The sequence below is a fragment of the Enhydra lutris genome, unplaced genomic scaffold, assembly GCF_002288905.1.
Source record: "Enhydra lutris kenyoni isolate GAN:26980312 unplaced genomic scaffold, ASM228890v2 scaffoldscaffold43, whole genome shotgun sequence".
In the NCBI taxonomy this organism is placed as follows: domain Eukaryota; kingdom Metazoa; phylum Chordata; class Mammalia; order Carnivora; family Mustelidae; genus Enhydra; species Enhydra lutris.
This window is the reverse complement of record NW_019154127.1, coordinates 14,665,666-14,690,315: the sequence shown is the minus strand read 5'-3', so window position 1 is coordinate 14,690,315 and position 24,650 is coordinate 14,665,666. Positions and strand designations below refer to the sequence as shown.

Here is a 24,650-nt window from a genome sequence, read left to right as displayed (position 1 = left end):
GCGGACACCGAGCGTGCGGCCTCCCGCAGCGATGTCCCCGCGGCCTGTGAGGTGTCTGTGCGGACACAGAGCGTGCGGCCTCCTGCAGCGATGTCCCCGAGCCTGGGCCTGTCTGCAGACGTTTCTGCTGGCAGCGGAGCACCCTGAGATGGTCATTCTGATTTTTGTTAAGGAAGGTGACTCCTGAGCGAGCTGACAGGGAAGTGAATGAAGCCCATGGGGCAGTGAGGCTCAGGCTCTTCCGGGCCTGGGCACCGCCTCGTCCTCCCGGGTGGCCACTAACCCTGGCCACGTCCCTTCACACCAGCACCTCTGGCCAAACAGCACTTCTTCTTGGAACCGGGCCTTGGGGTTTTACAGCACTGATTTTGGGGAAGAGCCCGGGCACTCTAGTCCAGAGAGATGAGCATGATGCTGGCGGCCTGGGCTGGGGAGAGCCTGTCACACAGACCCAGGGGCACCGGCAGGATCCTCACCGGACTCTGCATTCCTGAGGCAATACGGGGCTGGGTGCGTTGCATTCTAAAGTTTCCACCAGCCGGCAGGCTGTGGGAGTGACAGAAGGGGCTCTGACTTTGGATGCGGGAGGAAGGAGGCCAGCAGCACAGCTGTCCGTTGTGTGTCCGTGCAGGGCGGGGCAGCGAGGGGTGGCAGCTCGCTCTATCCCGAGGGGAGACGGGAGGCAGGCTGTATGCGCCCCAGGACCTGGTTTGAAAGCAGCACTCCATCAAGTATTACAAGTTATCTCGAAAAATCTTCAACAACGTCAATTAAGTAAGTAAATACTTCACCCCCAAAGACCCCAACAGACAGAATTTTGAAAAACAACATGCAGACCACGTCCACGGGACTTGAGAGTTTAGAAGACACTTGCAGGTCGTCTTGGTGGCCTCCCACCGGAAGCTGCTGTCACCGCGTCCCCTACAGGCACTGGGGTCATCCAACGCGAGCACTTGCTGCTGCCAGGGGCTGAGCTCCTGTCCAGAAACTCTGGCCGAGGCCGTTCCAGCCCCTTGCGCCTACTTCTGCCTGGAAAACACCCTCCTCACCCGCTGTTCCACACAGGCCCTCTCTTGTGCTCTGGGCGAGAGGCAGACGTGGGCTCCTCCAACCACGGTGAATGGGGACGTGGCTTTCCACTGGCAGAAGGTGCACGTGTCTCACCCAGCAGGCCAGCAGCGCCCCTGCTTTCTGCCGCGCGTCCCAGAGGCCCCCACGGACTGGATTCACAAGAACCTACTCGCTCCTGGCGTTGCCCCGACGGTCACGCCCTGTGTCCACGCTGACGGCGCCGCTGGCCATGACCCCAGGGCCCTGAGAAGGTTCAGACCATGGGCCTTTCTTCCTGAGGTCTCTGCGTGTACCTGGACGGCCGCCCGGGCCAGCGCCGAAGCTCAGACTCGGGGCAGACAGATGTGAGCCAGAAGCCAGAAGGGTCCCGCGGCCTGCAGGGGCCAGATCGGAAACGCATCCGGAAAGAAGATCTGAGAGCTCAAGAGGCTTCCACGTCCGAAACGTCAGGGAAGGCGTCATGCGCGCGCCCGTGGCCCCACGGAAGCAGCTTGCCACCAAGAAGTGCTTTCCTCTCGTAAAAATCTACTTTCCGGGGGCGCCTGGGTGGCTCAGTGGGTTAAGCCTCTGCCTTCGGCTCAGGTCATGATCTCAGGGTCCTGGGATAGAGCCCCGCATCGGGCTCTCTGCTCAGTGGGGAGCCTGCTTCCCCCTCTCCCTCTGCCAACTTGTGATCTCTGTCAAATAAATAAATAAAATCTTAAAAAAAAAAATCTACTTTCTGTGCTGAGAGGAAAATGACTCATCTGTCCTTGGTGGCACCAAGGAAGCCAGCCCAGAGCAACACCTTCCACTGAAGTCCGCCTGGGTCTGCTCTGGTCTCTGCTGAACAGGCCGTTCCCTGTGCGGCGCTGACGGCCACCCCGTTCCTCCCCGGGATGCTATGCACCTCAGTACTTCTGTGCCGTCCTTCTCCCTGAACCCAGGCACCCTCTGTGAGACAATGGGAGGTGAGGGGGCAGGACAAACGCCCCGGAACTTTAACGAATGCACGCACACCCCTATGCACGGGACCCGAGGGCAACAACTCCAGCACCCGGCTGTTCCACCGTCCACGTCCCTTGTTCAACACAAGGCTTCCCTCGCAAGCAAGTCTGCAGGGCTTAGCCGTGGGGCCCACCTCACAGAAGTGTGACCTCCCAAATGTATGACGTCAACAGTCTCTGCTCTTGACTCCCCGTGCTCGAGTCCTTCTGTCCGGAACCACACCTGCCACGCCGTCAGTCCAGACGGCAGGGCGGGCCGTGGGCCCATGGAGCGGCGGCCGCGCCCCCTCCTGCCGTGCTGGTGCCCCCTGGCGTGCTGTCCCTGCTGGCCACGCGCGGACGCCAGGGACTGAGGACGTCTCCAGAGCCGCCTGCTGCACAGACCTGAGCCTCCTCGAGGTAAAGCAGCAGCACAGCCTCCGAATACAGCCTCGCCCTAGGTAACTGCCGCGAGCAGTCTGCGTTCTGAGGCGGACTTTGCCGGCAGAGTGACGCTGCCCAGCGGCCCAGCGGCGGAGAAACACCGTGCCTGCCGAACCCCGGGGCTGCCCTCGGATTTCACAGACGGGTCGTGCGGGCACCGGCCCGGCCCCGTCACGGGGAAGACCAGGAACCCGGGCTGTCCAAGCCGCCGATGAGGCAGCAGCAGCCAGCCACCCCGACCCCTCGGGAGGCCCCCGGCACCCACGGGCACCGTCCACCAAACCGCCCGGGAGCGGAAGCAACACCGGGAGAGAGCGAAGAGCAGACTGTTACTCGGTGACGGACTTGGTCTCTGCAACGAGACACGCAGGATGACTTCACGGTCTCCATCTCGCAAACGCTGTTTTCACCACCGTTTGACAAGTACGTGCACACCTCACACACACACGCTGTGACAAGAACACTCCTGTCACAAGTGCGCTTCCCTCCAGTGTCTTAGAACATCCCCTCGGCAACAGGACCCTCGGCACAGTCCCGGCCAACACGGCGCTGGTCAGGCCATGCCCGAGCACCTGTCCTGTGCCCGGCGTCGCAGACCGTGGAGGCCACACGGGGAAAGCGTTTTTCTGCGTCATGGGAAATGTGCGTCCTAACACAGGACAGGGTACTGACGCGCGTGCCCTCTCTCCCAGGGCAGGCTCCATGCGTGCAGACACTCAGGGGCCCCCACTATCAAGTTTTAGCAGAGTCAGCACTTTGTCATAAAAGATAAAGGTTAAAGTCAGGAAGCCATAAAATGTGATCAGAAACAACCACTGGTTTTCTCTGTTCTGCATAATTTATGTGCTCTAACAGACGAGCCTTCAACTCAAACCATACTGCTCTCCTCCAGCTAAGGGCGAGCTAGTAGCCAGCGCCACAAATCAGGAGCGCGCACACAACGCCAAAAACACACGTGTTAGTTTGGGGTTACGGTTTTAGTTCTGAGCTTTAAAAAAGTGAGTAAAATGATATTTTCAAAAGGATAAAAATACCTTAATTGTGTCCCTTAAAGAGGGGTGAACTGAGAAGTTAGGACCCTTGCACTCGAGAGCTCTACTCCCCTCACCGGTCACCACTGAGCTGCTAAAGGGAACACAGCAAACAAGTCAGTGACCACGGGCACTCAGGACCGGCCACCGCCCATCGCCGACCCATCCCGGGGGCGCAAACCTCCATCCCCACCTCCCTCTGCAGGAGGCAGCTCAGCATCCCTGAGTCTCTCCCTCTGACACGGGACGTTAATACGTACAAGGCAAAGAAAGACAGTGGGTGCCAAGTCTGGGCTGTAATTTATCTCTAAAAGGGAAGGCTTTCGGTCCGTAAAGAGAGGAACTGTACGAGGACCCACTTCAGTGGCACAGAGGCCCTGAGACATAGCCTCCCACTCTCTGCTCTGACAGATAAGAGCTTCCCTACAGCATTTTCACAGGTGAGACCCTGATGCGGCCCGGCCGGGTCACGGAAACACGGAGCCTGAGAGCCCGACGTGGCCCGGTCAAGGGACACCAACACAGCCGTGTGGCCCAGCCCGGTCACGGGAACATGGAGCGTGAGAGCCCAACGCGGCCTGGTCACGGTCACGGGACACAGACACAGCTGCGTGACCCAGTCATGGTCACAGTCATGGGAACACGGAGCGTGAGTGCCCGACGCGGCCCAGTCACGGTCATGGGAACAAGGAGTGTGAGAGCCCAACACAGCCCGGTCACGGTCACAGGAACACGGAGCCTGAGAACCCGACGTGGCCCGGTCACGGGACACCAACACAGCCACGAGGCCTAGTCACGGTCACAGTCATGGGAACACGGAGCGTGAATGCCCGACACGGCCCAGTCACAGTCACGGTCACGGTCACGGGACACCGACGCAGCCGCGCGGCGCAGACACTTGCCGCTGAGCAGGGGCTTGTTGAGCACGTAGAGCGGGGGCAGATCCTCTATGCCGCAGAGCCGCTGGTACATGGCCCTGGAGAGGTGGTCGCCGTGGTAGAGGCTGCCCAGGATGATACTCGAGAAGTAGATGGGCTCCACGAAGATGCTGAGCAGGGACCCCTGCACGCCCACCACGTTCCACCTGCGGGCAGAGGGGGCACACTGTGAGTGGAGGGGCTCCATGCCAGGGGACGCCACAGCCCTGCACCTGCACACAGACGTCCTTCCCGGCGAGCGGACCGCACAACCGGGAAGAGGCGGCACCCAGAAGTGACACAGAGCGAACCCTGCTCAGCACTTCTTCAGGACCGTGCAATGGCCTCTGGCCACCCTACCTCCTGGGACGCATTCCTGAGGCTCAGTGCTGGGAAGGGGTCCACGAGCCACATTTCTTGGGAGAAAAACCAAAAGAGCACATACATTTTTCTTATTTCCAATAAAAGCAATGGCAAAGGAGATCTTAAAAACCTCAAACTGGCTGCTTCCTGCTCCCTGGTGACAAGGTTTGACATGTGAGGGGGAGGCTATGCCGGGAGGGGAGGGCGAGCTCCCCACCACCCTGGGTCACGAGTCATGGCGCCATGCCCATCGCTGGCAACCTAGGCCTTCTGCTCCCACGCACCTGCCGGCTCACCAGCAGGCCCCTCCTCCTTCCTGAGTCCCACAAACAGCAAGAAGCCCGTGGTGCTGGGTGCCAAGGCCACGGCGCCAGGGAAGTCACCGCCCCGTGTTCCGGGGTCGGGCTGTCTGGACCGAGGGTAAGCAGGAGCAAGGCAGACACGCGACCAAGAACATCAAGGGAGGCGAGAGCGACTGGAGGGAAAGCGGGATTCCAAGAACAGGACACGGGGGTGCTGACCTCAGGGAAGGCTCCCGATGGCAACCCTGACACTCAGGCCCAGGAGGGACCCCCGAGGTGGACGGAGGGGCCCAGTCAGACCCTGGAGGGGCTGCAGTGGCAGCGGGAGGAAGACCAGGGAAAGGCAGGCCAGGGCCAACCTGAGCAGCCCGAGAGCCGCAGGGAGCTGCGAAGGACTCTGGGCAAGGCAGTAGCACCATGTGACTTCACGGGAAGATTTCTAGAGGCGACGCCCCTCCGTGCTGGGGAGGCTGTTGGGAGCCGCCTTGGCGGCAGCAGGAATCAGGACTGAGCGGGGACAGGAAGGGAGGCCCATGGGCTCAGGTTCGGGGGCTGAGGGTCTGGGCAGGCTGTGGGGGTGGGGCTGGGATGCCAAGCCCCTCTCCACTCTGTGTGCTGCCCTCACCGCGAGGCCACTGTGGCCGCACCGTGCTTGTACTTCGGGCCCAAGTCCAGTGGCCCCTCAGCCCTTGTGGAAAGGGGCAGAGGGCAATGCCCAGTGGGTCAACACTGGCAACGGGTGGTGGCACAGGGCCCACTGCCCACACTCTTGACCCACCCAGCTCCAGCTCCGCACCGGGGCCAGAGCTGCAGAGTCACGGGTGGGCGGCTAGCAGAGCTGGGGACCCCCGGTCAGAATGGACCCAGGAGGCCCCATCTTGCCATGGCCCCTGCTGGACCGCAGATCTCAAGTCACAGGTCCCCAGCTGCTTCGCCACTGTCTCCTACAGAGACCACGGCTCCCACCCTCAGTGGCCCGTCCCAGGAGAGCCGCTGTGGGACCCTGTGCACACAGGCCAGGCCAGGCCACTCCTGTGCACAAACCCTCCAACACCCCCATCTTCCCCCTGGAAATCACAGTCATTTCAAAGGCCCCTCTACCCCATCTGGCCTGGCTGCCCCTTCCCCACCCTTCCCCTCCCGGGCGTGGGCCACCAGGGGTAAGGGGGCTTCTGGCCACTCCCCCCAGGCCCTCCAGCCTGGAGCCCATCCCCAGCAGCGCCCGGGCCACAGTGCCCGCACCTGTCGGTCTCTGCAGGAGTCCCTTTCGCCACAGGTGTGGACTTCCCACCCCGCCCCCGGGCCCTAGTCCTCATTATCTGTCTCCATTCCCACCTCCAGTGTGCGAGCTCCAGGAGGGAGCGGGCTTTGTCTCCCTCACTGAGACCGCCGGGCACCGGAACCACGTCCCTAATAAAACCCACTGAAGGGACGTACCCCAGTCCCACAAGTTCCTCCCACCCCCTGGAAAGGAAGTTCAAACACAGATTTTCCCGTCTTCCAAGAAAAAGCGTGAAACGCCTCCATGCTAACAAAACCCACAGGGCACCCTTTATGTAAATCCAAGCCTCGATGGGGGTTTAGACTGTCTCCAAGGGGAATTCAGCTTCCCAGGGCAAACCCTGAGGCGTGATCCTGCAGAACCCTGCGTTTGTGCCGAGTCAGTAATTCTGAACACATGCTCCGTGAAGAATTCTAGCAGCCGCGATGGCTCTGTGGAGGCCCGTGGGGACGCGTGGGACGCCAGCACTTCTGCAGATGGGCTCTGCCAACGCGCCTCACAGAGCATGGGGAGGGCGGGGAGGGCGGAGGCAGCCGGGCTCCCAGTGTCGCCAAGCAAAGCTCTGCAAAGACTGGGGCCAGGTGTGCCCACCCACCGATGCCTTGGGGCCGGCTCAACCCCCCTGAGGGCGCCAGGATCCGCAGCAGAGAGCTGGCTGATACTAGGAAGAACCCGCAGGTGTCCAGGTAAAACGGCCTCTCTCTCCCCACCCCATCCCCGCCGCATGTGATTTCTCCGAGGCCAGGGCTCAGAGCACCGTTGCCCTGGGTCCCCTCTCCTCTCTACTGCCCTACTGCCCTGCTCCCCGCCCTGGGCTGCCTCTGAGTCTGCCCACCCAGCAAAGTGGAGGGCACCCGCCTGAGGTAGGAGATCCCTGCTTCCTCCCCCCTTCCCTCCATGCAGCTGAGGGCACAGAGGCTGTGGTCATGGGAACCGAGCCCCCGCTCCTTCTGGACAGGACTCGCTGTGCGTCTCCCCTGGCCCCGGGGGCTACCCTCTCATCACAGGCCCCCACCAGACAGACAGACGGCACCTGGTGACCCCCAGCTGCAGGTCCGCTCCTGCCTCCCCACGCCCAGCCTGCCCACTGCCCCAATCCTGTGTTCTTCTGTCCTGTCTAACAGGGACGTCTGTGGCATGGGGTGGTGGCCCTCTGTAAGGGACACGGGCAGCCTCGCCTTCCAGAGGGGCCACCCGGGATGCTCTCACTCCCTCGGGGAAGGGACAGGACCGCAGCCCGCTGGCAACACCCTGGCTGCCACAGCATTTCTGAACGACCTTCTAGCCGCCTGGCCTGTGCTGCTCCCTTCAAGCCTACCTGAGACTATGCTGCTGAGGTGACCCCAAGAGGGTGGGGGCTGGTCCAGGAGACTGGAGGGCTGGGCCACCCGGCCCCACCCCCGCACCCCCACCCCCACTCCTGGGGAGGGCAGAGGGCTGGAGCTCCCGGCAGACACCAGTGACCAAGGACTTTTTCTCTGTTGCCTTCCAAAATCATTTCTTTACTGTTTCCTTCTTTCCATGTATTGGGATTTGTTCTCTTTGTAACTTAGCAGCTGTGGGGCTTCTGTGATCTGCTTACAGTCATCTTCTAATTTCCACTGCGGTTCCTTCTGGGAGTCACGGAGCTGCGGCTGACATACATACCGCGCGTGGTAAGGCACACACGGGGTAGGAGGTGTGTGCTCGCTTGTTTTGAAGCAAGCTCCAAGCCCAGCACAGGGCCCAGCGCGGGGCTCAAACTCACGACCCTGAGATCGAGACCTGAGCTGAGATCAAGAGTCGGACCCTCAACCAAGCCTGAGCCACCCAGATGTCCCAAGAGGTGTGATGTGTGTGTGTTCTAGAGACCATCACGCCCAAAGCCCTCTCAGACCTTGTCCTATGCCTGCTCTGCTGCACCCCACCACCGTCCCCTCCCTGGGCAACCCCGGCCGGCTTTCTGTCGTGGGGGGCTGGTACGCATCCTTTAGGAGGTCTGTAAATGGAACCACCGGGCACGCACTCCTGTCTGGTTTCTCTCACTTTGCATCATCGTTCTGAGCATTAGCTGAGGCGCACAGGGCATCACTGTTCACTCTTATTTTCCCCAAGGAGTAGCCCACGGCACGGACACACCAGCACACATTCATCTACCTCCCTACAGACGGCTGTCCAGGTTGTTCACACTTCTGACTACAAGGACAGCCGCTAGGCACGCACATGTGTGACTCTGGACATGTGCTAGGCACATCTTTAACTTTCAAGACACCGCTGAACTTTGCACGAGTGGTTGTGCCGACCCTACGCCCGCCCTCGGCGGCTAAGGGCATGGGTCCCCGGCATCGCCATCCACACCGCATCTGCTCAGAGTTCTGGTGGGTGTGTTTTGTGTCTCGCATGCGTTCCCAGTGAGGATGGGGCTGATGGTCCTCCTGACGTCTTCTTTGATAAAGTGTCCATTCAAATATTTGCCCATTTTAAAACTGCTTTTCCCCCATGTTGAGTTTTGAGGGTCTGAAGTTTAATAATGCAAACAGGCCCTTTATCATATACCTGATTTGTGAGTATTTTCTCCCAGTCAGTGACTTTATTTCTTATTCTTTCAATGGTGTGTTTAAAAGAGTTTGGGGCACCTGGGTGGCACAGTCGTTTAAGCGTCTGCCTTTGGCTCAGGTCATGATCTCAGGGTCCTGGGATAGAGACCCGTGTCAGGCTCCCTGCTCAGCGGGGAGCCTGCTTCTCCCTTTCCCAGTCCTCTTGCTTGTGTTCCCTCTCTTGCTGTCTTTCTCTCTCTGTCAAATAAATAAACAAAATCTTTCTAAAAAATTAAAAATATAGAAGAGAAATAATTTTTATCTGATGAAGTTGAGTGCTTTTGGTATTTTATATAAGAAGGCGCCTACCACAACTGCACGGCCCTTGCTTTCTTCTACAACTTTTACACATCTCAGTCTGTGACCCATCTGGAGTTAACTTTTGTATATGGTGCAGAATATGAAGTTCATTTGTTTGTTTTTACATACGGATGTCCAGTTTTCCCAGCACCACTTGTTAAATAAAAAGACTTTTTTCCACGCTGAATTAACACTGCACCTTGGTCAAAAGTCAGCGCGACTAACATGGAACAAGTGGAATTTGAAATTTTAACACATAAACCCATTTACATTACTGACATCAACAATTAAATACTTAGGCATAAATCAAACAAAACACATACAAGATCTATATGAGGAAAACTACCAAACTCTGATAAAAGAATCAGAGAGATAAGCGGGAGAGGTATCCCATGTTCATGGATAGGTATACCCAACACGGTCAGGATGTCGGCTCCTCCCAACTCCACACAGATTCAATGAGTCTCCCTCAAAGGATTCCACAGGTACTGACAAATGGATTCTGAAGTTCAAGTGGACGCAAAAGACCCAGAAAAACCAACACAGACAGCACAGGAGGAGAACAAGGCTGAGCCCAAGACTGCGGGTTCACAACCGACCATAAAGCTACAGCAATGGTGATGCTGTGATTCCTAAGAACTGTATCCCGCCTGACATACACTTGGTCTCCATTCCTGCTTCCCGGCTCATGGCTCCAAAAACCCTTGGGATTTCCCGAGTGAGGAGAGCACTTAGAGGTGTCTTTTGCTACGTGAATGAGGTAAGTTTTAGAAAGCACTTGAGGATGAGGGTAGAACCTCTAGTCCCATCCCCTGATCTCCAAGGAGCAGAGAGGGGCTAGAGACTGAGATAATCACCAATGGCCAATGATTTGGGGCGCCTGGCTGGTTCAGCTGGTAGAGCATGTGCCTCTTGATCTTGGGGTCATGAGTTTGAACCCAACGTCAGGTGTAAAGATTACTTAAGAAATTTAAAAAAAAATTTTTTTAAATCACCAATGGCCAATGATTTAATGAATTGTGCCTGTGTAACGAAGCTTCCATAAAAACCCCAAAGGCAGAGCTTGAAGCTTCTGGGCTGGTGGACATGGGGATGTGAGGAGAGCAAAGCCCCTGGAGAGGGCTCATAAGCTCCCTCCTGAGGCCTCATGAGACCCTTTCCCTGTGACCCGCCTTCTGCGTCTCTTCATCTGGCTGTTCTGAGTTAATCCTTTTCTAATAGCTGGTGATTAATGAGGAAAACGTTTCTCTGAGATCTGTGAGCTGCTCCAGCAAGTTAATCGGACCCAAGGAGGAGGGCCTGGAGACGTCCAACTTATAGCTGGCTGGTCGGAAGCACAGGCAAATCACGGGACACCCAGCGGGTGCCGAGGGTTCCTTGTTACACGTGAGGGACCGACCCCTCCCCCACACAACGGAACTCGATTCAAAATCCAACGGTACGACAGTGTCATGTGGCAGAACAGCAGACAAACGCGTCCCGGCAACAGAACGGAGCCTAGACACACCCGCAGAGATGCAGTTAACGATCCCTGATGAAGACACAGAGGCAGCACAAGGAGTCAACCAGAGCGTCTTCAGCAAGTGTGTCCCTACAACCGAGCAGCCACACGCAAACACGGGTCCCGAAAGACCTGACGCCCTCCCGACTCACTCATGGCGGGTCACAGACCTAAACATAGCAAGCAAAACTGGAAAACTCCTAGAAAAGAGCTCAGGAGACAATCTGGACGACTCTAGGTCTGGTGAGGACTTTTCCAAGCACCAGAAAGGCACAACCCATGAAAGAAACACTGACAGGCTGGACTGCCTTAAAATTCAAGACTTCGGTTAAACATAGTATCCACGGAATGAGAAGACAGGCCACCGGAAATTCTGCAAAAGATACACCTGATAAAGGACTGTTATTTAAAATACATGGAAAAAACTCCTAAAACCCCCAAAAGAAAACAAACTACCCTATTAAAAAGGTCTTAACAGACAGCTCACCATGTTTGTAGTTCTTGTGAGCTAACTTGAGCGTAGGTGAGCGTGAGCGAGCAAGGATCTCTTGGAGACCCGGCTCTCAGTTCTTCGGGGCAAATACCCAGAAAGGGAATCGTGGGGTCACACGGTAATTATACGTTTAACTTCTTAAGGAGCCAATATTCCTGGATGGATCGATTTAACTTTATGTTAATTCTTTCCGTTTCCACCCATAATTTCACAAGTCTACACAAAATCTAAGCAAGACATCTGGTGACACTGGAGCAGATTCTAAAACATGTGGGAGGCCACGGTAAGGCTTGAGACGAGGACCAAACCAGGCCCTGACTTGTGCCTCCTTTAAAGGCTGAATAGCTGAACAAAAGGCTTAGGTCGATAAAGTCGAGTAGCACTGAGAGAGGGTCTGCTACTGAGGCTTGGGAAATAGATAATGGGAAAGCTTGAGGGGTTTTCTGTGCATGTTGCAAACTCTTTAGTAATCAGCTAAAAATAGATACTTTCTTACAATTGTTTCTGTTAGCTATATAATGCCTCACAGCCTTGAATAAAATTGGCACTACTGGACATCCTCCTTGGTGCTCCTCCTGTCCCCATCTCTTTGTCTCTTAATTTCTTTTCACTGATCGATCTGTCGCGCCGGCTGCGACAAAAACATTCTCAGAAGAACAGAGGTGCATAAAAAGCTGCAAAAGACTTGGAAGACAGAAGAGCAAAAAACGACAGCAATACCCAGTCAGGTCTCCAGACACACCGAAATGCCAGAAGGTAAACACTGTGGGATCTGTACAGTCACGCCTGACTACGAGCTGACGGTGATTCGAGAGACTAGGAACGGACCCATCTCTGTAAGACAGTTCCGTATGTAAGGGAAATGCCTTCACAGATCAACGAGGAAAACGAGGCCAATAATTTAATAAATAGTATCTGGGAAACAGATTCGCTGTATTAAAATAACAAAGCCAAATTGTTACTTATAGTACAAACATGTTATGGGCCTGAATCTGAAAGTAAAATGATAAAAATCTCAGAAAAAGGTATGGGAGAACATTTTTATGTCCTTAATTTAAGAAGGAATTTCTTAAATAAGATTCTGAAAGTGCAAATCACTTTGGAACATTAATGAATCAGGTAGTAACAACATGAAGGGTTTCTGTTCAGTAAGAGCACGGCACGGACCGAGACAAGACATGGGTTTGGACTGGAGAAGACACAGAACTTTTTTTTTTCCCCAAAGATTTTATTTACCCATTTGAGAGAGAGAGAGAGCACATGAGAGGGGAGAGGTCAGAGGGAGGAGCAGACTCTCCGTGGAGCTGGGAGCCCGATGTGGGACTCGATCCCGGGACTCCGGGATCTGACCTGAGCCAAAGGCAGTCGCTTCACCAGTTGAGCCCTCCACGTGCCCCAACACGGAGCTTCTGAAACCGTCAAGGACGGCAGCACAAACCACACAAGGAACGTCTGTAGACAAAGAGGGAAAAAGCACGAGATCCCAAAGATAAATGGGCAGAGGGTATCGCCGGGCAAGTCTGATGAGAAAGTTGCCGCCCCATGCGCCCAGCAGACACCAGTTTTCAGATGAGGAGGAGACTGGTGTCGCACACGGGTAGTGGAGATGTGAACCGCGTGAGCGCTCTGGGGCACGTCTGCTATCGTCTGAGAAGTTCCCCACGAGTACAGCAGAGATCCTGAATGGCGAAGGTCTAGAATGAGCTACGCTCACAGAAACTCAAGGCTAAACCATAGAGGAGAGTTGGGGCAAACCCAAGTCTGGTCGGTGAGGGAACGGACAGGGCACGGTCCGTGACGACGACAGGGTCTTTGCAGAGCTGAGAAGTAATCAGCCCACTACTTATTAGAGCATCGGGGACAGTCCCCGAACACTGGCTTGAGTGAAACTGTGAGACGCAGAACAGCATTTAAAACCCAATTCCAGGGGCGCCTGGGTGGCTCCATGGGTTAAAGCCTCTGCCTTCGGCTCAGGTCATGATCCCAGGTCCTGGGATCGAGCCCCGCATCGGGCTCTCTGCTCAGCAGGGAGCCTGCTTCCTCCTCTCTCTCTCTGCCTGCCTCTCTGCCTGCTTGTGATCTCTCTCTCTGTGTATCAAATAAATAAATAAAATCTTCAAAAAAAAAAAAAAACCCAATTCCATCTCTAAAAATTACAACATACGCATAAATACCCCAGCATGACACGTGTTTTTCAAGGCTGCACGCACACACACGCGCGCGTGCACGGACGTGAAAGTGAATGGAGGGCGGACACGACGGGCACGTGATAAGCAAAGGCGTCACGGTGGGCACAGTGGGCACCTGCACTTGCGGGGGCCGCGGCTGCGTGTGAGGAATCAGGTTCCATGTCCTTGAGGTTCCCTGACAAGATCCACTCAAGAAAACCAGCCTGGAAGGCTCACAGATCACTGAGGGGGTGCTGTGTGCACACGCACGCGGGGCTGACCGCTCTGGAAGGGCAGACGGGAACACGCTCGCGGCGGGCGGCACAGCAGGGATGGGAAGACGGACGAGATCGTAGCCTCACAGGCTCTGTACCGTCAACTCTCTGCCATCTACCTACCATCTACCTACGTTACTTTGTTTTTCTTCCAAGTAGACATTTGTTAAAAACTAAGAGTACTGGAACTAACGCCAGCATCTGAGGAAATGATCACCCGGCCTGCACACACCTGCTTCCGAAGAAACATCTGTCACACGAAGGCAAACAGTGTATCTGCAGCAGCCCGGCCTCGTGTGGAGCCGCCCCGGCCAGGATGCTAGGGACACGTGCACTCAGTAACCCAAAGTGGCAGGTCAGCAGCGAGCAGGACCGCCTAGGTGGCACCGGGAGGAATGAGGACACTGTCCCTTCAGACGGTGGCAGACGGTTGTAAAGTCACCGTCTGCAGCCCCTGGACTCCGCAGAACCCGCACGTGTGAACACAGATGCAAAGCAGCATGAGCGGCCCGGGGCCTCCAGCACGCGGGGCCCAGCTCGATCCCCGCCAGGGAGGAGCCCCGGGCCTGCAGAGAGCACGGCGGGCCGGAGCCGGGAGCCCGCGGCCGGGGGCCTTACCGCGCCATCTTGTCGCTGCAGGACATGGTGAGCAGCCTCTCGCCCTGCAGCACCCCGTCCCACGTCTGCAGGCTCGCGCTGGATCGCACGGGAATCGTGCCTTCGCCAGACTCTATTTTCGTCCGCAGCTGTCCTCTGGCCTTGCGGTTTGGGTGTCTGTCCGCTGGTTCTAGGAGAGGGAGGCCGGGTGAGAGTCCTCGCGGGCAGCAGCCCCGGGACGGCGGACGTCAGCGTGCAGCCCTGCGCACACGCATCCGTCCCTCCGACATGGATGTGCAACACGGCAGAGAGAACTGGGCAGGACGGGCTGCGCTACAGACCTAATTCGTGACACTGGTCTCTCCAGGGGTTAGGGAGGAAGGGCTTCCATTCGAACCAAAATGGTTTCTCTCATGAAAAAGGAGCTGGAGCAGAGAAGACAAAACGCGAACGTGCGCTAACTCTAGAGGACGGGTGTTTGAGTGTTACGTCTTCTCCCTGCGTCTTTAAACTTTCAAAAACAAATCCCAGAGATGCTGAAATCAGCGAGAGGAAGCGGGCACGCACAACCACCTAACGTGTTATCTCCGGGTTAGGTTACGTGAACACGGGCGGCCAAAATGTTTTCTTACACGGTACAACACGCAGCGATTTCCCATAGCGGGCACGTGTTTCCTTTGTAATCAAGGGGAATGACGTCCTCAGATGCTAAACTGGAGTCGCTTCCGCTTAGGAGAAGAGATGAACGAGGACCAAGTTACTCCACAACAGCAGCACGGACCTGGCGCGACGACACACCAGGGCCCCCTTGTCGCTCGTGTGTGCCTGCATCTGATGCACCCGCCACAACCCGCAGGTACACGCGCACCAGACCACAGCTCGTCCGAAGCCCAGAGGTGGAGAACGGACGGCTCCGATCTAAGTATGAGTCTGACTCAGCAGCCTCGCTCTAACCTGCTCGTGCACGTAAGGCACCACTCAGGCTTCCTCATCCAATTATTCATTGAAAAGAAAAGCCTTGGGGACCGTGGGTGGCTCAGTGGGTTAAAGCCTCTGCCTTCAGCTTGGGTCATGATCCCAGGGTCCTGGGATCAAGCCCTGCATTGGGCTCTCTGCTCAGCGGGGAGCCTGCTTCCCTGTCTCTCTCTGCCTGCCTCTCAGCCTGCTTGTGATCTCTGTCAAATAAATAAATAAAATCTTTAAAAAAAAAATCCTTAAAAAAAAAAAAAAACCACCTCGTGCTCTTATATATTCCCATCAGATCCACTTTCGAAGCCAGAAGTTTCAAGAAAAAGAAGAAAAGGACACTAATGTAGGTTTGCTCTGCTGTCACCCCATAACCCCAGCCTCCCGGTGATGCAGCTGGCCGAGCCCCGTACCTTCCAGGATGGGCTCGTGCGGCGAGAAGATCCTGGCGTCCCCGCAGGGGGACGTGCTGATGTACAGGTGGAACTGCACGCTGTCCCTCAGCTTCAGCCCTCCGCGCTCCGACTTCTGAAAGATGGATCGCTTCTGATCATCTTTGTTACTAGAAGGAAACGAGTTGCAAAAATGAACTTTAAAGCCGTATACAGCCAAATTTTTGTCTGTCATAACTTACGACAGAGGCCACTGCTTTCAACAGGGTACAGATGCGCTCGAACTGGGACGTTCCCGTGTTGATGAGAACAACACCGCTAGTGACCAAGTCCACCCAATGAAGAAGCCGTCGGAACGGCACGAGCGTCCCTTCTTCCCATTCAGAACTTCGACACAGACAGACGGCACGTAAGCAACGGCTCAGTAAAGAAAAGTGGCTCAGACGGGACTAGAACGAAGGGCCCTGGGCCCCAGGTGGCTCGGCTCTGCTCAGGCTCCCGCTGCGCCCAGAAGCTCACCGCCCCGAGCACAGACTTCAGATCAACGGCCGCATGAGCCGTGAGCACACGTGTGCACACATGTGTGTTCACCCACTGGACTCGGAAGCAGGAGCATCATGGGAAAACAGGACCCAACCTCATCCTGGCCAATAAAGTCACTATTTTAAGAATTTTTCAGAGATTACAGAAACCATGAAGGTTTTGCAATACACTCTGACGGGCGGCACGGTTTTTAAAAACTGCTTCCTCGGGGCACCTGGGTGGCTCAGTGGGTTAAAGCCTCTGCCTTCGGCTCAGGTCATGATCCCAGGGTCCTGGGATCGAGTCCCACATTGGGCTCTCTGCTCAGCAGGGAGCCTGCTTCCCCCTCTCTCTCTGCCTCTCTGCCTGCTTGTGATCTCTGTCAAGTAAATAAATAAAATCTTTGAAAAAATCAAAATAAACAAAAAAGAAAAACCGTTTCCTCTAGTCCTGCGCTCGCGGAACTCACGTGAAGTAGAGCTCGAGCTGTGTGTAGAGGAAGCGGAGCAAGGCCCGCCGTGCTATGATCTCTGCGTGGCAGTCGTTCAATGCAAGGCCGCGGTCGCTCATGTACTCGCCGTTGATGCACTTCGTCCCCGTGGAGACACTTATCACCTTGGCGTCTTTCACGTCTGTGCCTGGAGAATGAGCAAGAGAGGACGCCTCGTGCCTCGACCCCTCCCAGCTCTGCGGCGCTCCTGCTGCCTGGGCTCCCGGGGGGAGAGGCCCCTGCCCCCGGCTAGTACCCGCGCAAACTCAGTCTCTGGAAACCGCCCCCCCCCACCCTCGAGGACTCATGGCGCGACGCTTCTGGACGCAGACCTCCCTTGCCCGTTAGTCTACAGTCTCTAACCCCAAGGAAGGTGTTTCCTCTGGGGCGGCCCGGTCTTCTCCTGAACGTTCCCCGCTGGCTCCCGGGAGGCAGCCCCAGGTACAGGCCGACTAACTGGTCCACCAAAGCGTCGTGAGGCTACGGGGAAGGGCGTGCGGCCGTCAGAGGGACCAGAGGGAAAAAGGACGTGGCCGGTGGGGTGTTGGGAAAGGCCCTGGGAGCGCAGCCACTGATGGGACATCTGCTAACAGACCACGTGCTGCAGACACAGGGCAAGACGTGGACACGGCCCTGTGATAACCTCCCTCGCCACCCGCTACACGCACGGCGCGCCCCGAGCAGCAGGTGCAGCACCGGCCTGCAGGGCAGGGTCTCCGCTTCATTCCCACACGCGCCCTCAGGGGCACGCGACTCCTCTCCATTTAGCTGATAAGGACCCACGGGGCCAAACGGCCTGCCCAAAGTCGCTCAACCAGCAGGAGCCCGACCTCAACCGGCCATCTGACACCAGGGCCACAGGCCGCGGGCTGGGTGGCACTATCTGCAAGGGAACACGGTGGCCTTGAGTAAGAGGTCCCCAGGGAGATGCATGGCGAGGGCACCACGGCCCAGGAGCCAGTCCGCCCCCCCCCACCCCGGGCCGGCGAGAAGAGCTGCCCAGAAGGACCCGGCAGTCGCACACTCCTGCCGCTGGCCGGGGCACAGAGCCTCGCCCAGGGAATACAGCGTCCCAGGAGCCGAAGCACCCGCCTTTCGTCATGCGACAGACAGCAGCAAAGGGAGGGGGCGGGAGAGCACGGGCATCTATCCGCAGAGTTACACGGAAACCCCAGGGAATGTCCAGAGCACGTCCTCCGACCACAGACACACCCTCAGCTGTGCCAAAGTGAAGACATCGTGCACGAAAAAGCCGTCATTAAACAGCACTCAGGTGTCCTCGACCATCGAGGGGCTGGCCAACACGGGGACCACGGACTCACGTCCGGCCTGCAATGGGAGAGAGAGCTACCGTGGAAGAAAGGACGGTGCGTTCGCCCACACAGAGGACAGGGGTTTTCTCCCTGACCAGCAGGTGTAGACAGACAAAGCGTTCCCAGCTCGCTCGCTCGCTCTCCGGCCTTCGGGCCTTTTTGTACACGGCCCTCCAGGCTCAGCCAGCCAGTGTGGGGCTGAGCGGGTGCCCCAGGGCAGAGGGCCCCATAGGAGCAGGGATCCCCACTGGGGCCACCACTGTGGTCTCCTGTCCCTGGGAGTGGTCCCCGGGCAGACAAGGCTCAGCGTCCTCACCCCTGGGGTACAGGAAAGGACTCAGGGGTAACTTGCGCTGGTGGGAACTTCCGGGTAAACTTAACAGGGCTCCTTCTGCCATCCTAAAGTGTGCTTCTTACCTGTGCATTTCCTGTTCTTGCTAGAGCTGCCTGTCCCCACAAAACTAGCTATCAGGGTCACTCCTGGGTAAGTCAGATGCGGCCCAATGGCAAATGAAGCAGGAAGGGGGGGGGCGCCACTTTGCTGGACTTTCCAGTCGATCAAAACCGCTCACATGGGTTTATAGGAATCAGATGCTGATACAGCATGCTTTCTCCAAATAAGAAAATGTAGGTTAAAGCAATGAACATGTAGGAGAAAAGTTTGGGAAGTGCGGTTCCTATGTTTGCAGGTGGCAGGGATTCAGAAGAACTAGGAAAACAGCCCTATTAGTGTCACAGAGACGGTCGGTCACGGCCCGAGAGCATGTCCTCTCTCTGTTCAGCACAGCATTTTACCTGTTGTCATGACGACGCCGGCGAGAACTTTCCTGCGAGCGTGAGGAGAGGAGAAGTTGTCCGTCAGGTCGCCGAACTTATCCAGCACCAGGCGGGCCACGGCATCGGCTAACACCTGAGGACCACAGCAGGGAGTCAGGGGTGCGGACTGGCCCCTGCCCCGCGCACACCAACAAGGCTGTCCCTTCGGAGTGGCCTTACAGACGGCTTCTCTTCTGGAAAACCACACGGGCAAATCTGGCAAATAGGCACGTGTGTGTGTGCGTGCGTACATGCTTTTTTCTCCCTCTAAAACACTCCCTGGAAACTGAGGCCCCAGGAACACTGGAGGCTCTGGGTGGAATTCTTCAAGAGTCTCACAGACAGGGACAGTCCAGAGCCCGTGCCACCCCTCTGGCCCTCCCAATACCCCAGCCCCGCCCCCAGATGAAGAAGCTGAGGCAGGCCCCAGCCAGGGCGGCCCGCCCAGGCCACCCGCCTCACACCCTCCACGGCTCTGCACCCAGTTCTCCCAGCCTCCGAGGCCACACTCCCTGGGGTGACAGGGCTTTGGGAGGAAGTGAAAGTGCTCCTTTTCCTGAGTGCAGCAGGGGTGGCCGTCCACTCAGGGGCTGACCGGGCCAGGGAACACTCCCCTGAGTGTGACCCACAACATCAGGACAAGAGAAGGGGCCGCGTGATGAATGCCCAGGAGAAGAGCCACGCGGCTGTGCTCAGCCTCCGCCCGGGGCACCTGCTGCACGGCCCGGGAGCAGCGCCGACGAGGCCTGCGAGGGCCCCTGCCACAGACCCAGCCCCCGCGGACAGCACTGACAGCTACGCTCCCTGGGGAAGGGGTGACAGGTGGCTGGTCCACCGCCAGGCCGGTCGGCCTGCCCCGGAGGCAGTGCTTCCCAGCAGCGAACACAGCCGTGCTCTCATCTTCACAGTTTACAACGTATCTTGGATACAAGTGTTTCTGGGAAATGAAGCCCAACGGGACATGCGTGTGGGTGGTATGTCCTCCCAATCTCACACTTGTCGCGGGTATCAAACAGGTACGTCTAGTGTCCCCAGCTTGGCCTGTAATAAAACACTCCCCAAATGGACGGAAATGTCCATCATCCTAAATGATGACTTATTTTGAAAAAAACAAAAGTCACCAGGATTTCTTCCTCCTTCCGTTGCCCCAGTAAGTACCAAAGAGCCCCCAGAAGACTGCGCTCAAGTCGGGGGCGGGGAGCATGGACAGAAAACGGGGGGCAGCAAGCCCCCCGCACCCTGGGCAGAGGCCTCAGTGCCACACGCGTGGGGGCAGGTGACACGGTGGGAAGGGGATCAAAGATGAAGGACCCCATGTTCCAATTTACGTAAGAGAAAAAGTCTTGAGAGGCTAAGAATAAGCCACAGAAAAGAAAAGCTTCCGTTTCGTGGACGGTCTGGCCAATCTCCAAACCGCAGAGCTCAGAGACACTCAGAGGAGGTCAGGCCCTTGTGTGGACACTTACTGGTCACAGGCGGGCACTGTCGGCACCGGGACTGTTCCTCCAGCCCCTCAGAGACTGCAGGTAAGGAAGCCAGTCTCTGTACGTGCTGGGGTGACGTAACCGGGAGAATCACGCCCGCGCCCCCCAGCCCCAGGCGTCCCCGCCACAGCCCCAGGTGCTGAGAGGCCCCGGCTCAAAGCTGGGCTGGGGCCGATGGCCCGCTTCTGCTGCTCACAGAGCCCAGGAGAGGCTGAGGGCTCTGCATGCCTCCATGGCCCATGACGTCTGGGTTTAAACCCTGGAATGCCACTATGGACACAATGAAGGCAACAAGTCCCACGAGCAGGGACTCAAGGGCCACTCCAGGCAAATGGCGCGGACGCTCAGTGCTCCAGAAGGCGGGCCTGGAGACGCCCGTGCAAAGATGGCGGAGCCCAGAAATCAAGCTGTGAGGGCTGATTCTGCAGGGGCCCCCCCAGGTCCTCCAAGGAAAGTATGGCCACCTCCTGAGCTCCCGGGGGGGCTCCAGAGACACCACGGTGGGGGCACAGTGAGCAGACACGGGGACAGACGGCTCCGTGGCCACAGAGGTTCAGAAACGAGCGCTGGGCACCCGCAGAACCCAGGCAGGCAGCCGGGGGCAGGGCTGACACGACCCCTGCCTGCCTCCTCCCTCCCTTAGCTGGGATTCCCGGACGCCCCTCCTGGTGAGGCCCCACGCGGCCCCCAGCGGAGCTCTGGTCTCTGCTCCCGCAGGAGTCTGGGCCCAGGCTAGGACCCCTGCCTGCCTCCCTGCCACGCTGGGACCTGTCCACCCTGCAAAACCCAGTATCAGGGGTCCCGGCGTTTGACAGGATTCCAGTCGTCTCACATGCGACTCTTCTGATGTTAAGGGAAGTCAGGTGGCAGCGGACAGTGTCGTGAACTCAAGCTGGAAAACGCGCAGCCAACAGCAGACCTGAAAATAGGATATCTGCAGGGAACTGGTCCCACCGACACGTGAAACGGTAAGTGGACTGACGTTCTTCTGACAAACGTTCGCAACAGGCTAATGGGGACGTATTACCGGGTTCAGTAACTGCCCGTAGGACACTCTGAACACGCTACTTCTTACATGATGCTGTATTTGGCTCAGCTTTAGGCAAAATAAAGTTTCTTCTTCTAAACCCTAGCAGTACTGGTCACCTCGGACAATAGCACGGAGAAGTTACTCTAATTGTGTTCAAAGGCACCAGAGAAGCCGCGACCTTCCGGATTCTTCGACGAGAAATACAAGCGGTCCGTGTACCGATCTGAGTCCCTTCATTCTCTCCTCAAACCAGTACACAATTCATCTTCAACCTCGGTACTACTTCAGCAAAAAGGAACAGAGAAGGGTAATCGATTTTCTCTCTCAAAGAAAAATTTTTACCCTTAGCCAGAAAACTGGATTTCCAAGAAGAGAAGCGACACATAAAGGGTTTTAGGGTCTAGAGATGCCAGCTACCTGCTATCCCCCCCTTCACGCTTGCCCTTTTGTGTGTAAGCCACGAGCCCGCCTGAAATTCTGTCTTCATCCTGGTCTTATGGGGCCGTCCAAGCCCAAACGAGGGGGGACGCCTACCTCCGGCTGAGCAGCAGGGAGGCCCACATGGACCGCACCTAGGACATTCCAGGTACAGATTCCCAAGCACCGTGAGGGCCACTGGAGGGTCCCCTTCCATCCCTCGCCCCTCCAAGAGGCTCATGCCTGTCATGGGGCACCCCCGGCCTGGCCAGCCCCTCAGCCGTCAGCCCTGCTGGAGCTGGGAGACACCCACTCCCACCCACGCTAGGGTTTCAGCAGCTGGCCGGCTGGCCTCTCTTCTGTGCTCGGGATTCCGCAGGCAGACTTCGCGGGAAACTGCTGAGCTGCTCCCGTCACAGGCTGCTACGGGACCTGGGTCCCCGCAAGGGAGGCCTATGGGGGAAGGGAGCCACGGACTGCCATGGGGCGCGGGGCGGGGCTCGGGCCAGAGGCCGCGGACGGCGCTGCTCCGGCGGATGGGGCTGCACATCGTGGCCCCGGATGGGCCGCCCAGCACGAGCCACCCGGGCAGGCAGGATGCCCGGAGCCAGACTTACCAGGGACGTTCCGGCGGGACAGCAACAGGGACCAGGAGAAGGAGCCCTGTGGGAAAGCACAAGACACGGCCACCGTTGCCGGCAGCGCGCGGGTCCTCACCTGCGGCGAGTGCAACTGCAGGCCCTCGCTGGGGACGGGCTGGCGAGACGGCGTTTGGTCCAAGTGCAAGTTAAAAATGGTCGCCAGGGCGGACTGCGCGGCCCGGGCCTTGGCGAGCTTCTTGTTCCTGCCCGAGCCCTCGAAGAACTGGCCGTCCACCACCACGGACATGACGAAGCTCTTGGCGTGGCTCTCCCCGCTCTCCGACAGGAAGTCGTACTTCAGCCCGGGCCGCAGCTCGTTCAGGATCATCACGGGGTTCTTGCCGCTGGGCGGCGGGAACGGCGGGGGGCCGGGGAGGGGAGGCTGCGCGAGGCTCGCGGGCGCGGGGGACGCCGCCAAGCTCAGGTCCCCGCTGGAGCTGAAGGAATCGTCCCCGTTGGAGCCCAGGTAGAAGGGTACCTCCGACCGGTCGGGGGTCTCGAAGCCGTTGAAGAGCATGTCGGGGAAGTCGGCCTGGTCGGACGTGAAGTCCGTGTTGGTGGACAGGGTCCTCCCCATGGCCAGGTGCGCCTCGGAGGCGTTGGGGAACTGCACGAAAGACCGCAGCGCCTTCTCAGCGGCGTGCAGCTTGGCCTTCTTCTTGGTGGGGCCGGAGCCCTCGAACACCTGCCCGTTCACTTCCACGGACATGACGAACAAGGGCGCGTGCACGGGGCCCGTCTGCGAGAGCAGCGCGTACTGCAGGCCGGGCTTGATCTCATTCAGCTGCATCAGGGCGTTCTTCGGCAGCGCGGGCCCCGGGGGCCGCCTCCTCTTCTTCAGGCGGAACTTGGCGTGGCCGTTGCTGCCCTCCTCCAGGGGCCGCTTCCGGCTGGCGCCACCGCCGCCCCCGTTGGAGAGCGGGGCGCCCTCGCCGGGCCCGGGCGTGCTGCCGTCCTTGGGGGGCACGCCGTCCAGACCGCAGCTTTCCTTAACATCTGTGCTGCTCGAACCTGCGGTGCCCAGAAAGAGTAACTTACAACGCCTTCGTTGCAGGATCTTGTAAATGCAAAATTTATAGATTCCTTCGTCTCTCTTTGTAACTGGGTAAGTGATGTGTGCTTATCCCTCCGTTCCCCGCGGGGCGTGCGGACAGCCGCCCGTGCCACCCATGGACTATCGCCCCGCCACCACCGCTAGTCAGAATCACCAGCTGCTCTGCATTAAAAGGGGAATCTTCGAAATAACTTTCTCCTACAAGAATATTCTGAGGTGTCTAGAGATGTGCCGTTCAAGCTTATCAAACTGCGGGATGGTAACCGAATCCGAAAACCTCCCGTCAGCGCACACACAGCCCCTCCTCCCTGATGTCCCTGCTCTCGGGCTCTGGACAGCAGCGCTTCCCATGAGAGGGGACAGGACTTCAAGCGGGCGTTCTGAGCTCAGCAGCGTTCAGGCTCTGAATATTCACGTCAGGTGTGCAGTGCCTTGATTTAGTCCTGAATCGATCTCGGGGGACGCCTCTCGAGTCCTGGGAAGCGCTCTGGCTAGTGGGGGGGCCCTGCGGGGGCGGCTGCACTTCCAGTACGTGCTTCCACTCTTTCCACGCTGCGTGGGGACTGTTCCCCCGTGAACCCTTACTACATTCCACGACAGGGAAAAAGCATGTAAAAAAGACGTAAGACTGAAGCTGCAAATGGCCTACAACTTCCTGACATTCTAAGTAAAGCCAGTGATTTTGTCTTTTTTTTAAACAAATATTTGATGGACTTAAAGAATAATTTGGTTATTCTACCTTTTACAGGTAGTTTCTGTTTACAATTAATAAGGATAATTTTAAAACTCTTAAAGTTCATGGCAAAATAAATATAATTTTAATTTCAAAAAGGAGAATAGGAAAGTATTCACTCTTCTCTGTAAGTTTATCAAGACTTAAAAAAAAAAAAAACAACCCAGAGAAAAATCCCACGTTTTCCAGGTTCATTTTCACAGGCTGCTCGCCGGGAGGCTAAACGGGACAGACAGTCTGGGCCGCTGGCCACCGATCCCCAAAGTTCAAGTTCTTGAGCTTCCAGAGCTGAGATGCAAAGACACCCTGGAAACACGGGCAAACAGCCGAGGTCGAGCGGAGATGGCTCTCTGACAACGGCAAGTAGTCCCTGGGGCTCCCAACACACACACCACTTCTCCCAGTTAACAAAGCCGACGGAACGGACACTAAATTTTCATTTATAACATCCTCCAGCAAAAGCTCGATAGGTTACTCCTTTCGGTGCTCAAAGGAAACAAAGGTTAA

At 57.3% G+C, this 24,650-nt stretch overlaps 1 protein-coding gene across 1 annotated transcript in view; it reads right to left on the bottom strand.

Annotated features, from left to right (window-relative positions):
* LOC111155812 (adenosine deaminase, RNA specific B1) overlaps positions 1-24,650 on the bottom strand; it is a 73,738-nt gene that overhangs the window by 12,056 nt on the left and 37,032 nt on the right. The window contains exons 3-8 of the mRNA XM_022516222.1: positions 22,433-23,367; positions 18,764-18,878; positions 16,635-16,803; positions 15,665-15,813; positions 14,307-14,475; positions 4,414-4,595 (exon numbers count right to left, since the gene is read on the bottom strand). Of these exons, the coding sequence (XP_022371930.1) occupies positions 4,414-4,595; positions 14,307-14,475; positions 15,665-15,813; positions 16,635-16,803; positions 18,764-18,878; positions 22,433-23,367 (1,719 nt within the window). The remainder of the gene's footprint in view (positions 1-4,413; positions 4,596-14,306; positions 14,476-15,664; positions 15,814-16,634; positions 16,804-18,763; positions 18,879-22,432; positions 23,368-24,650) is intronic.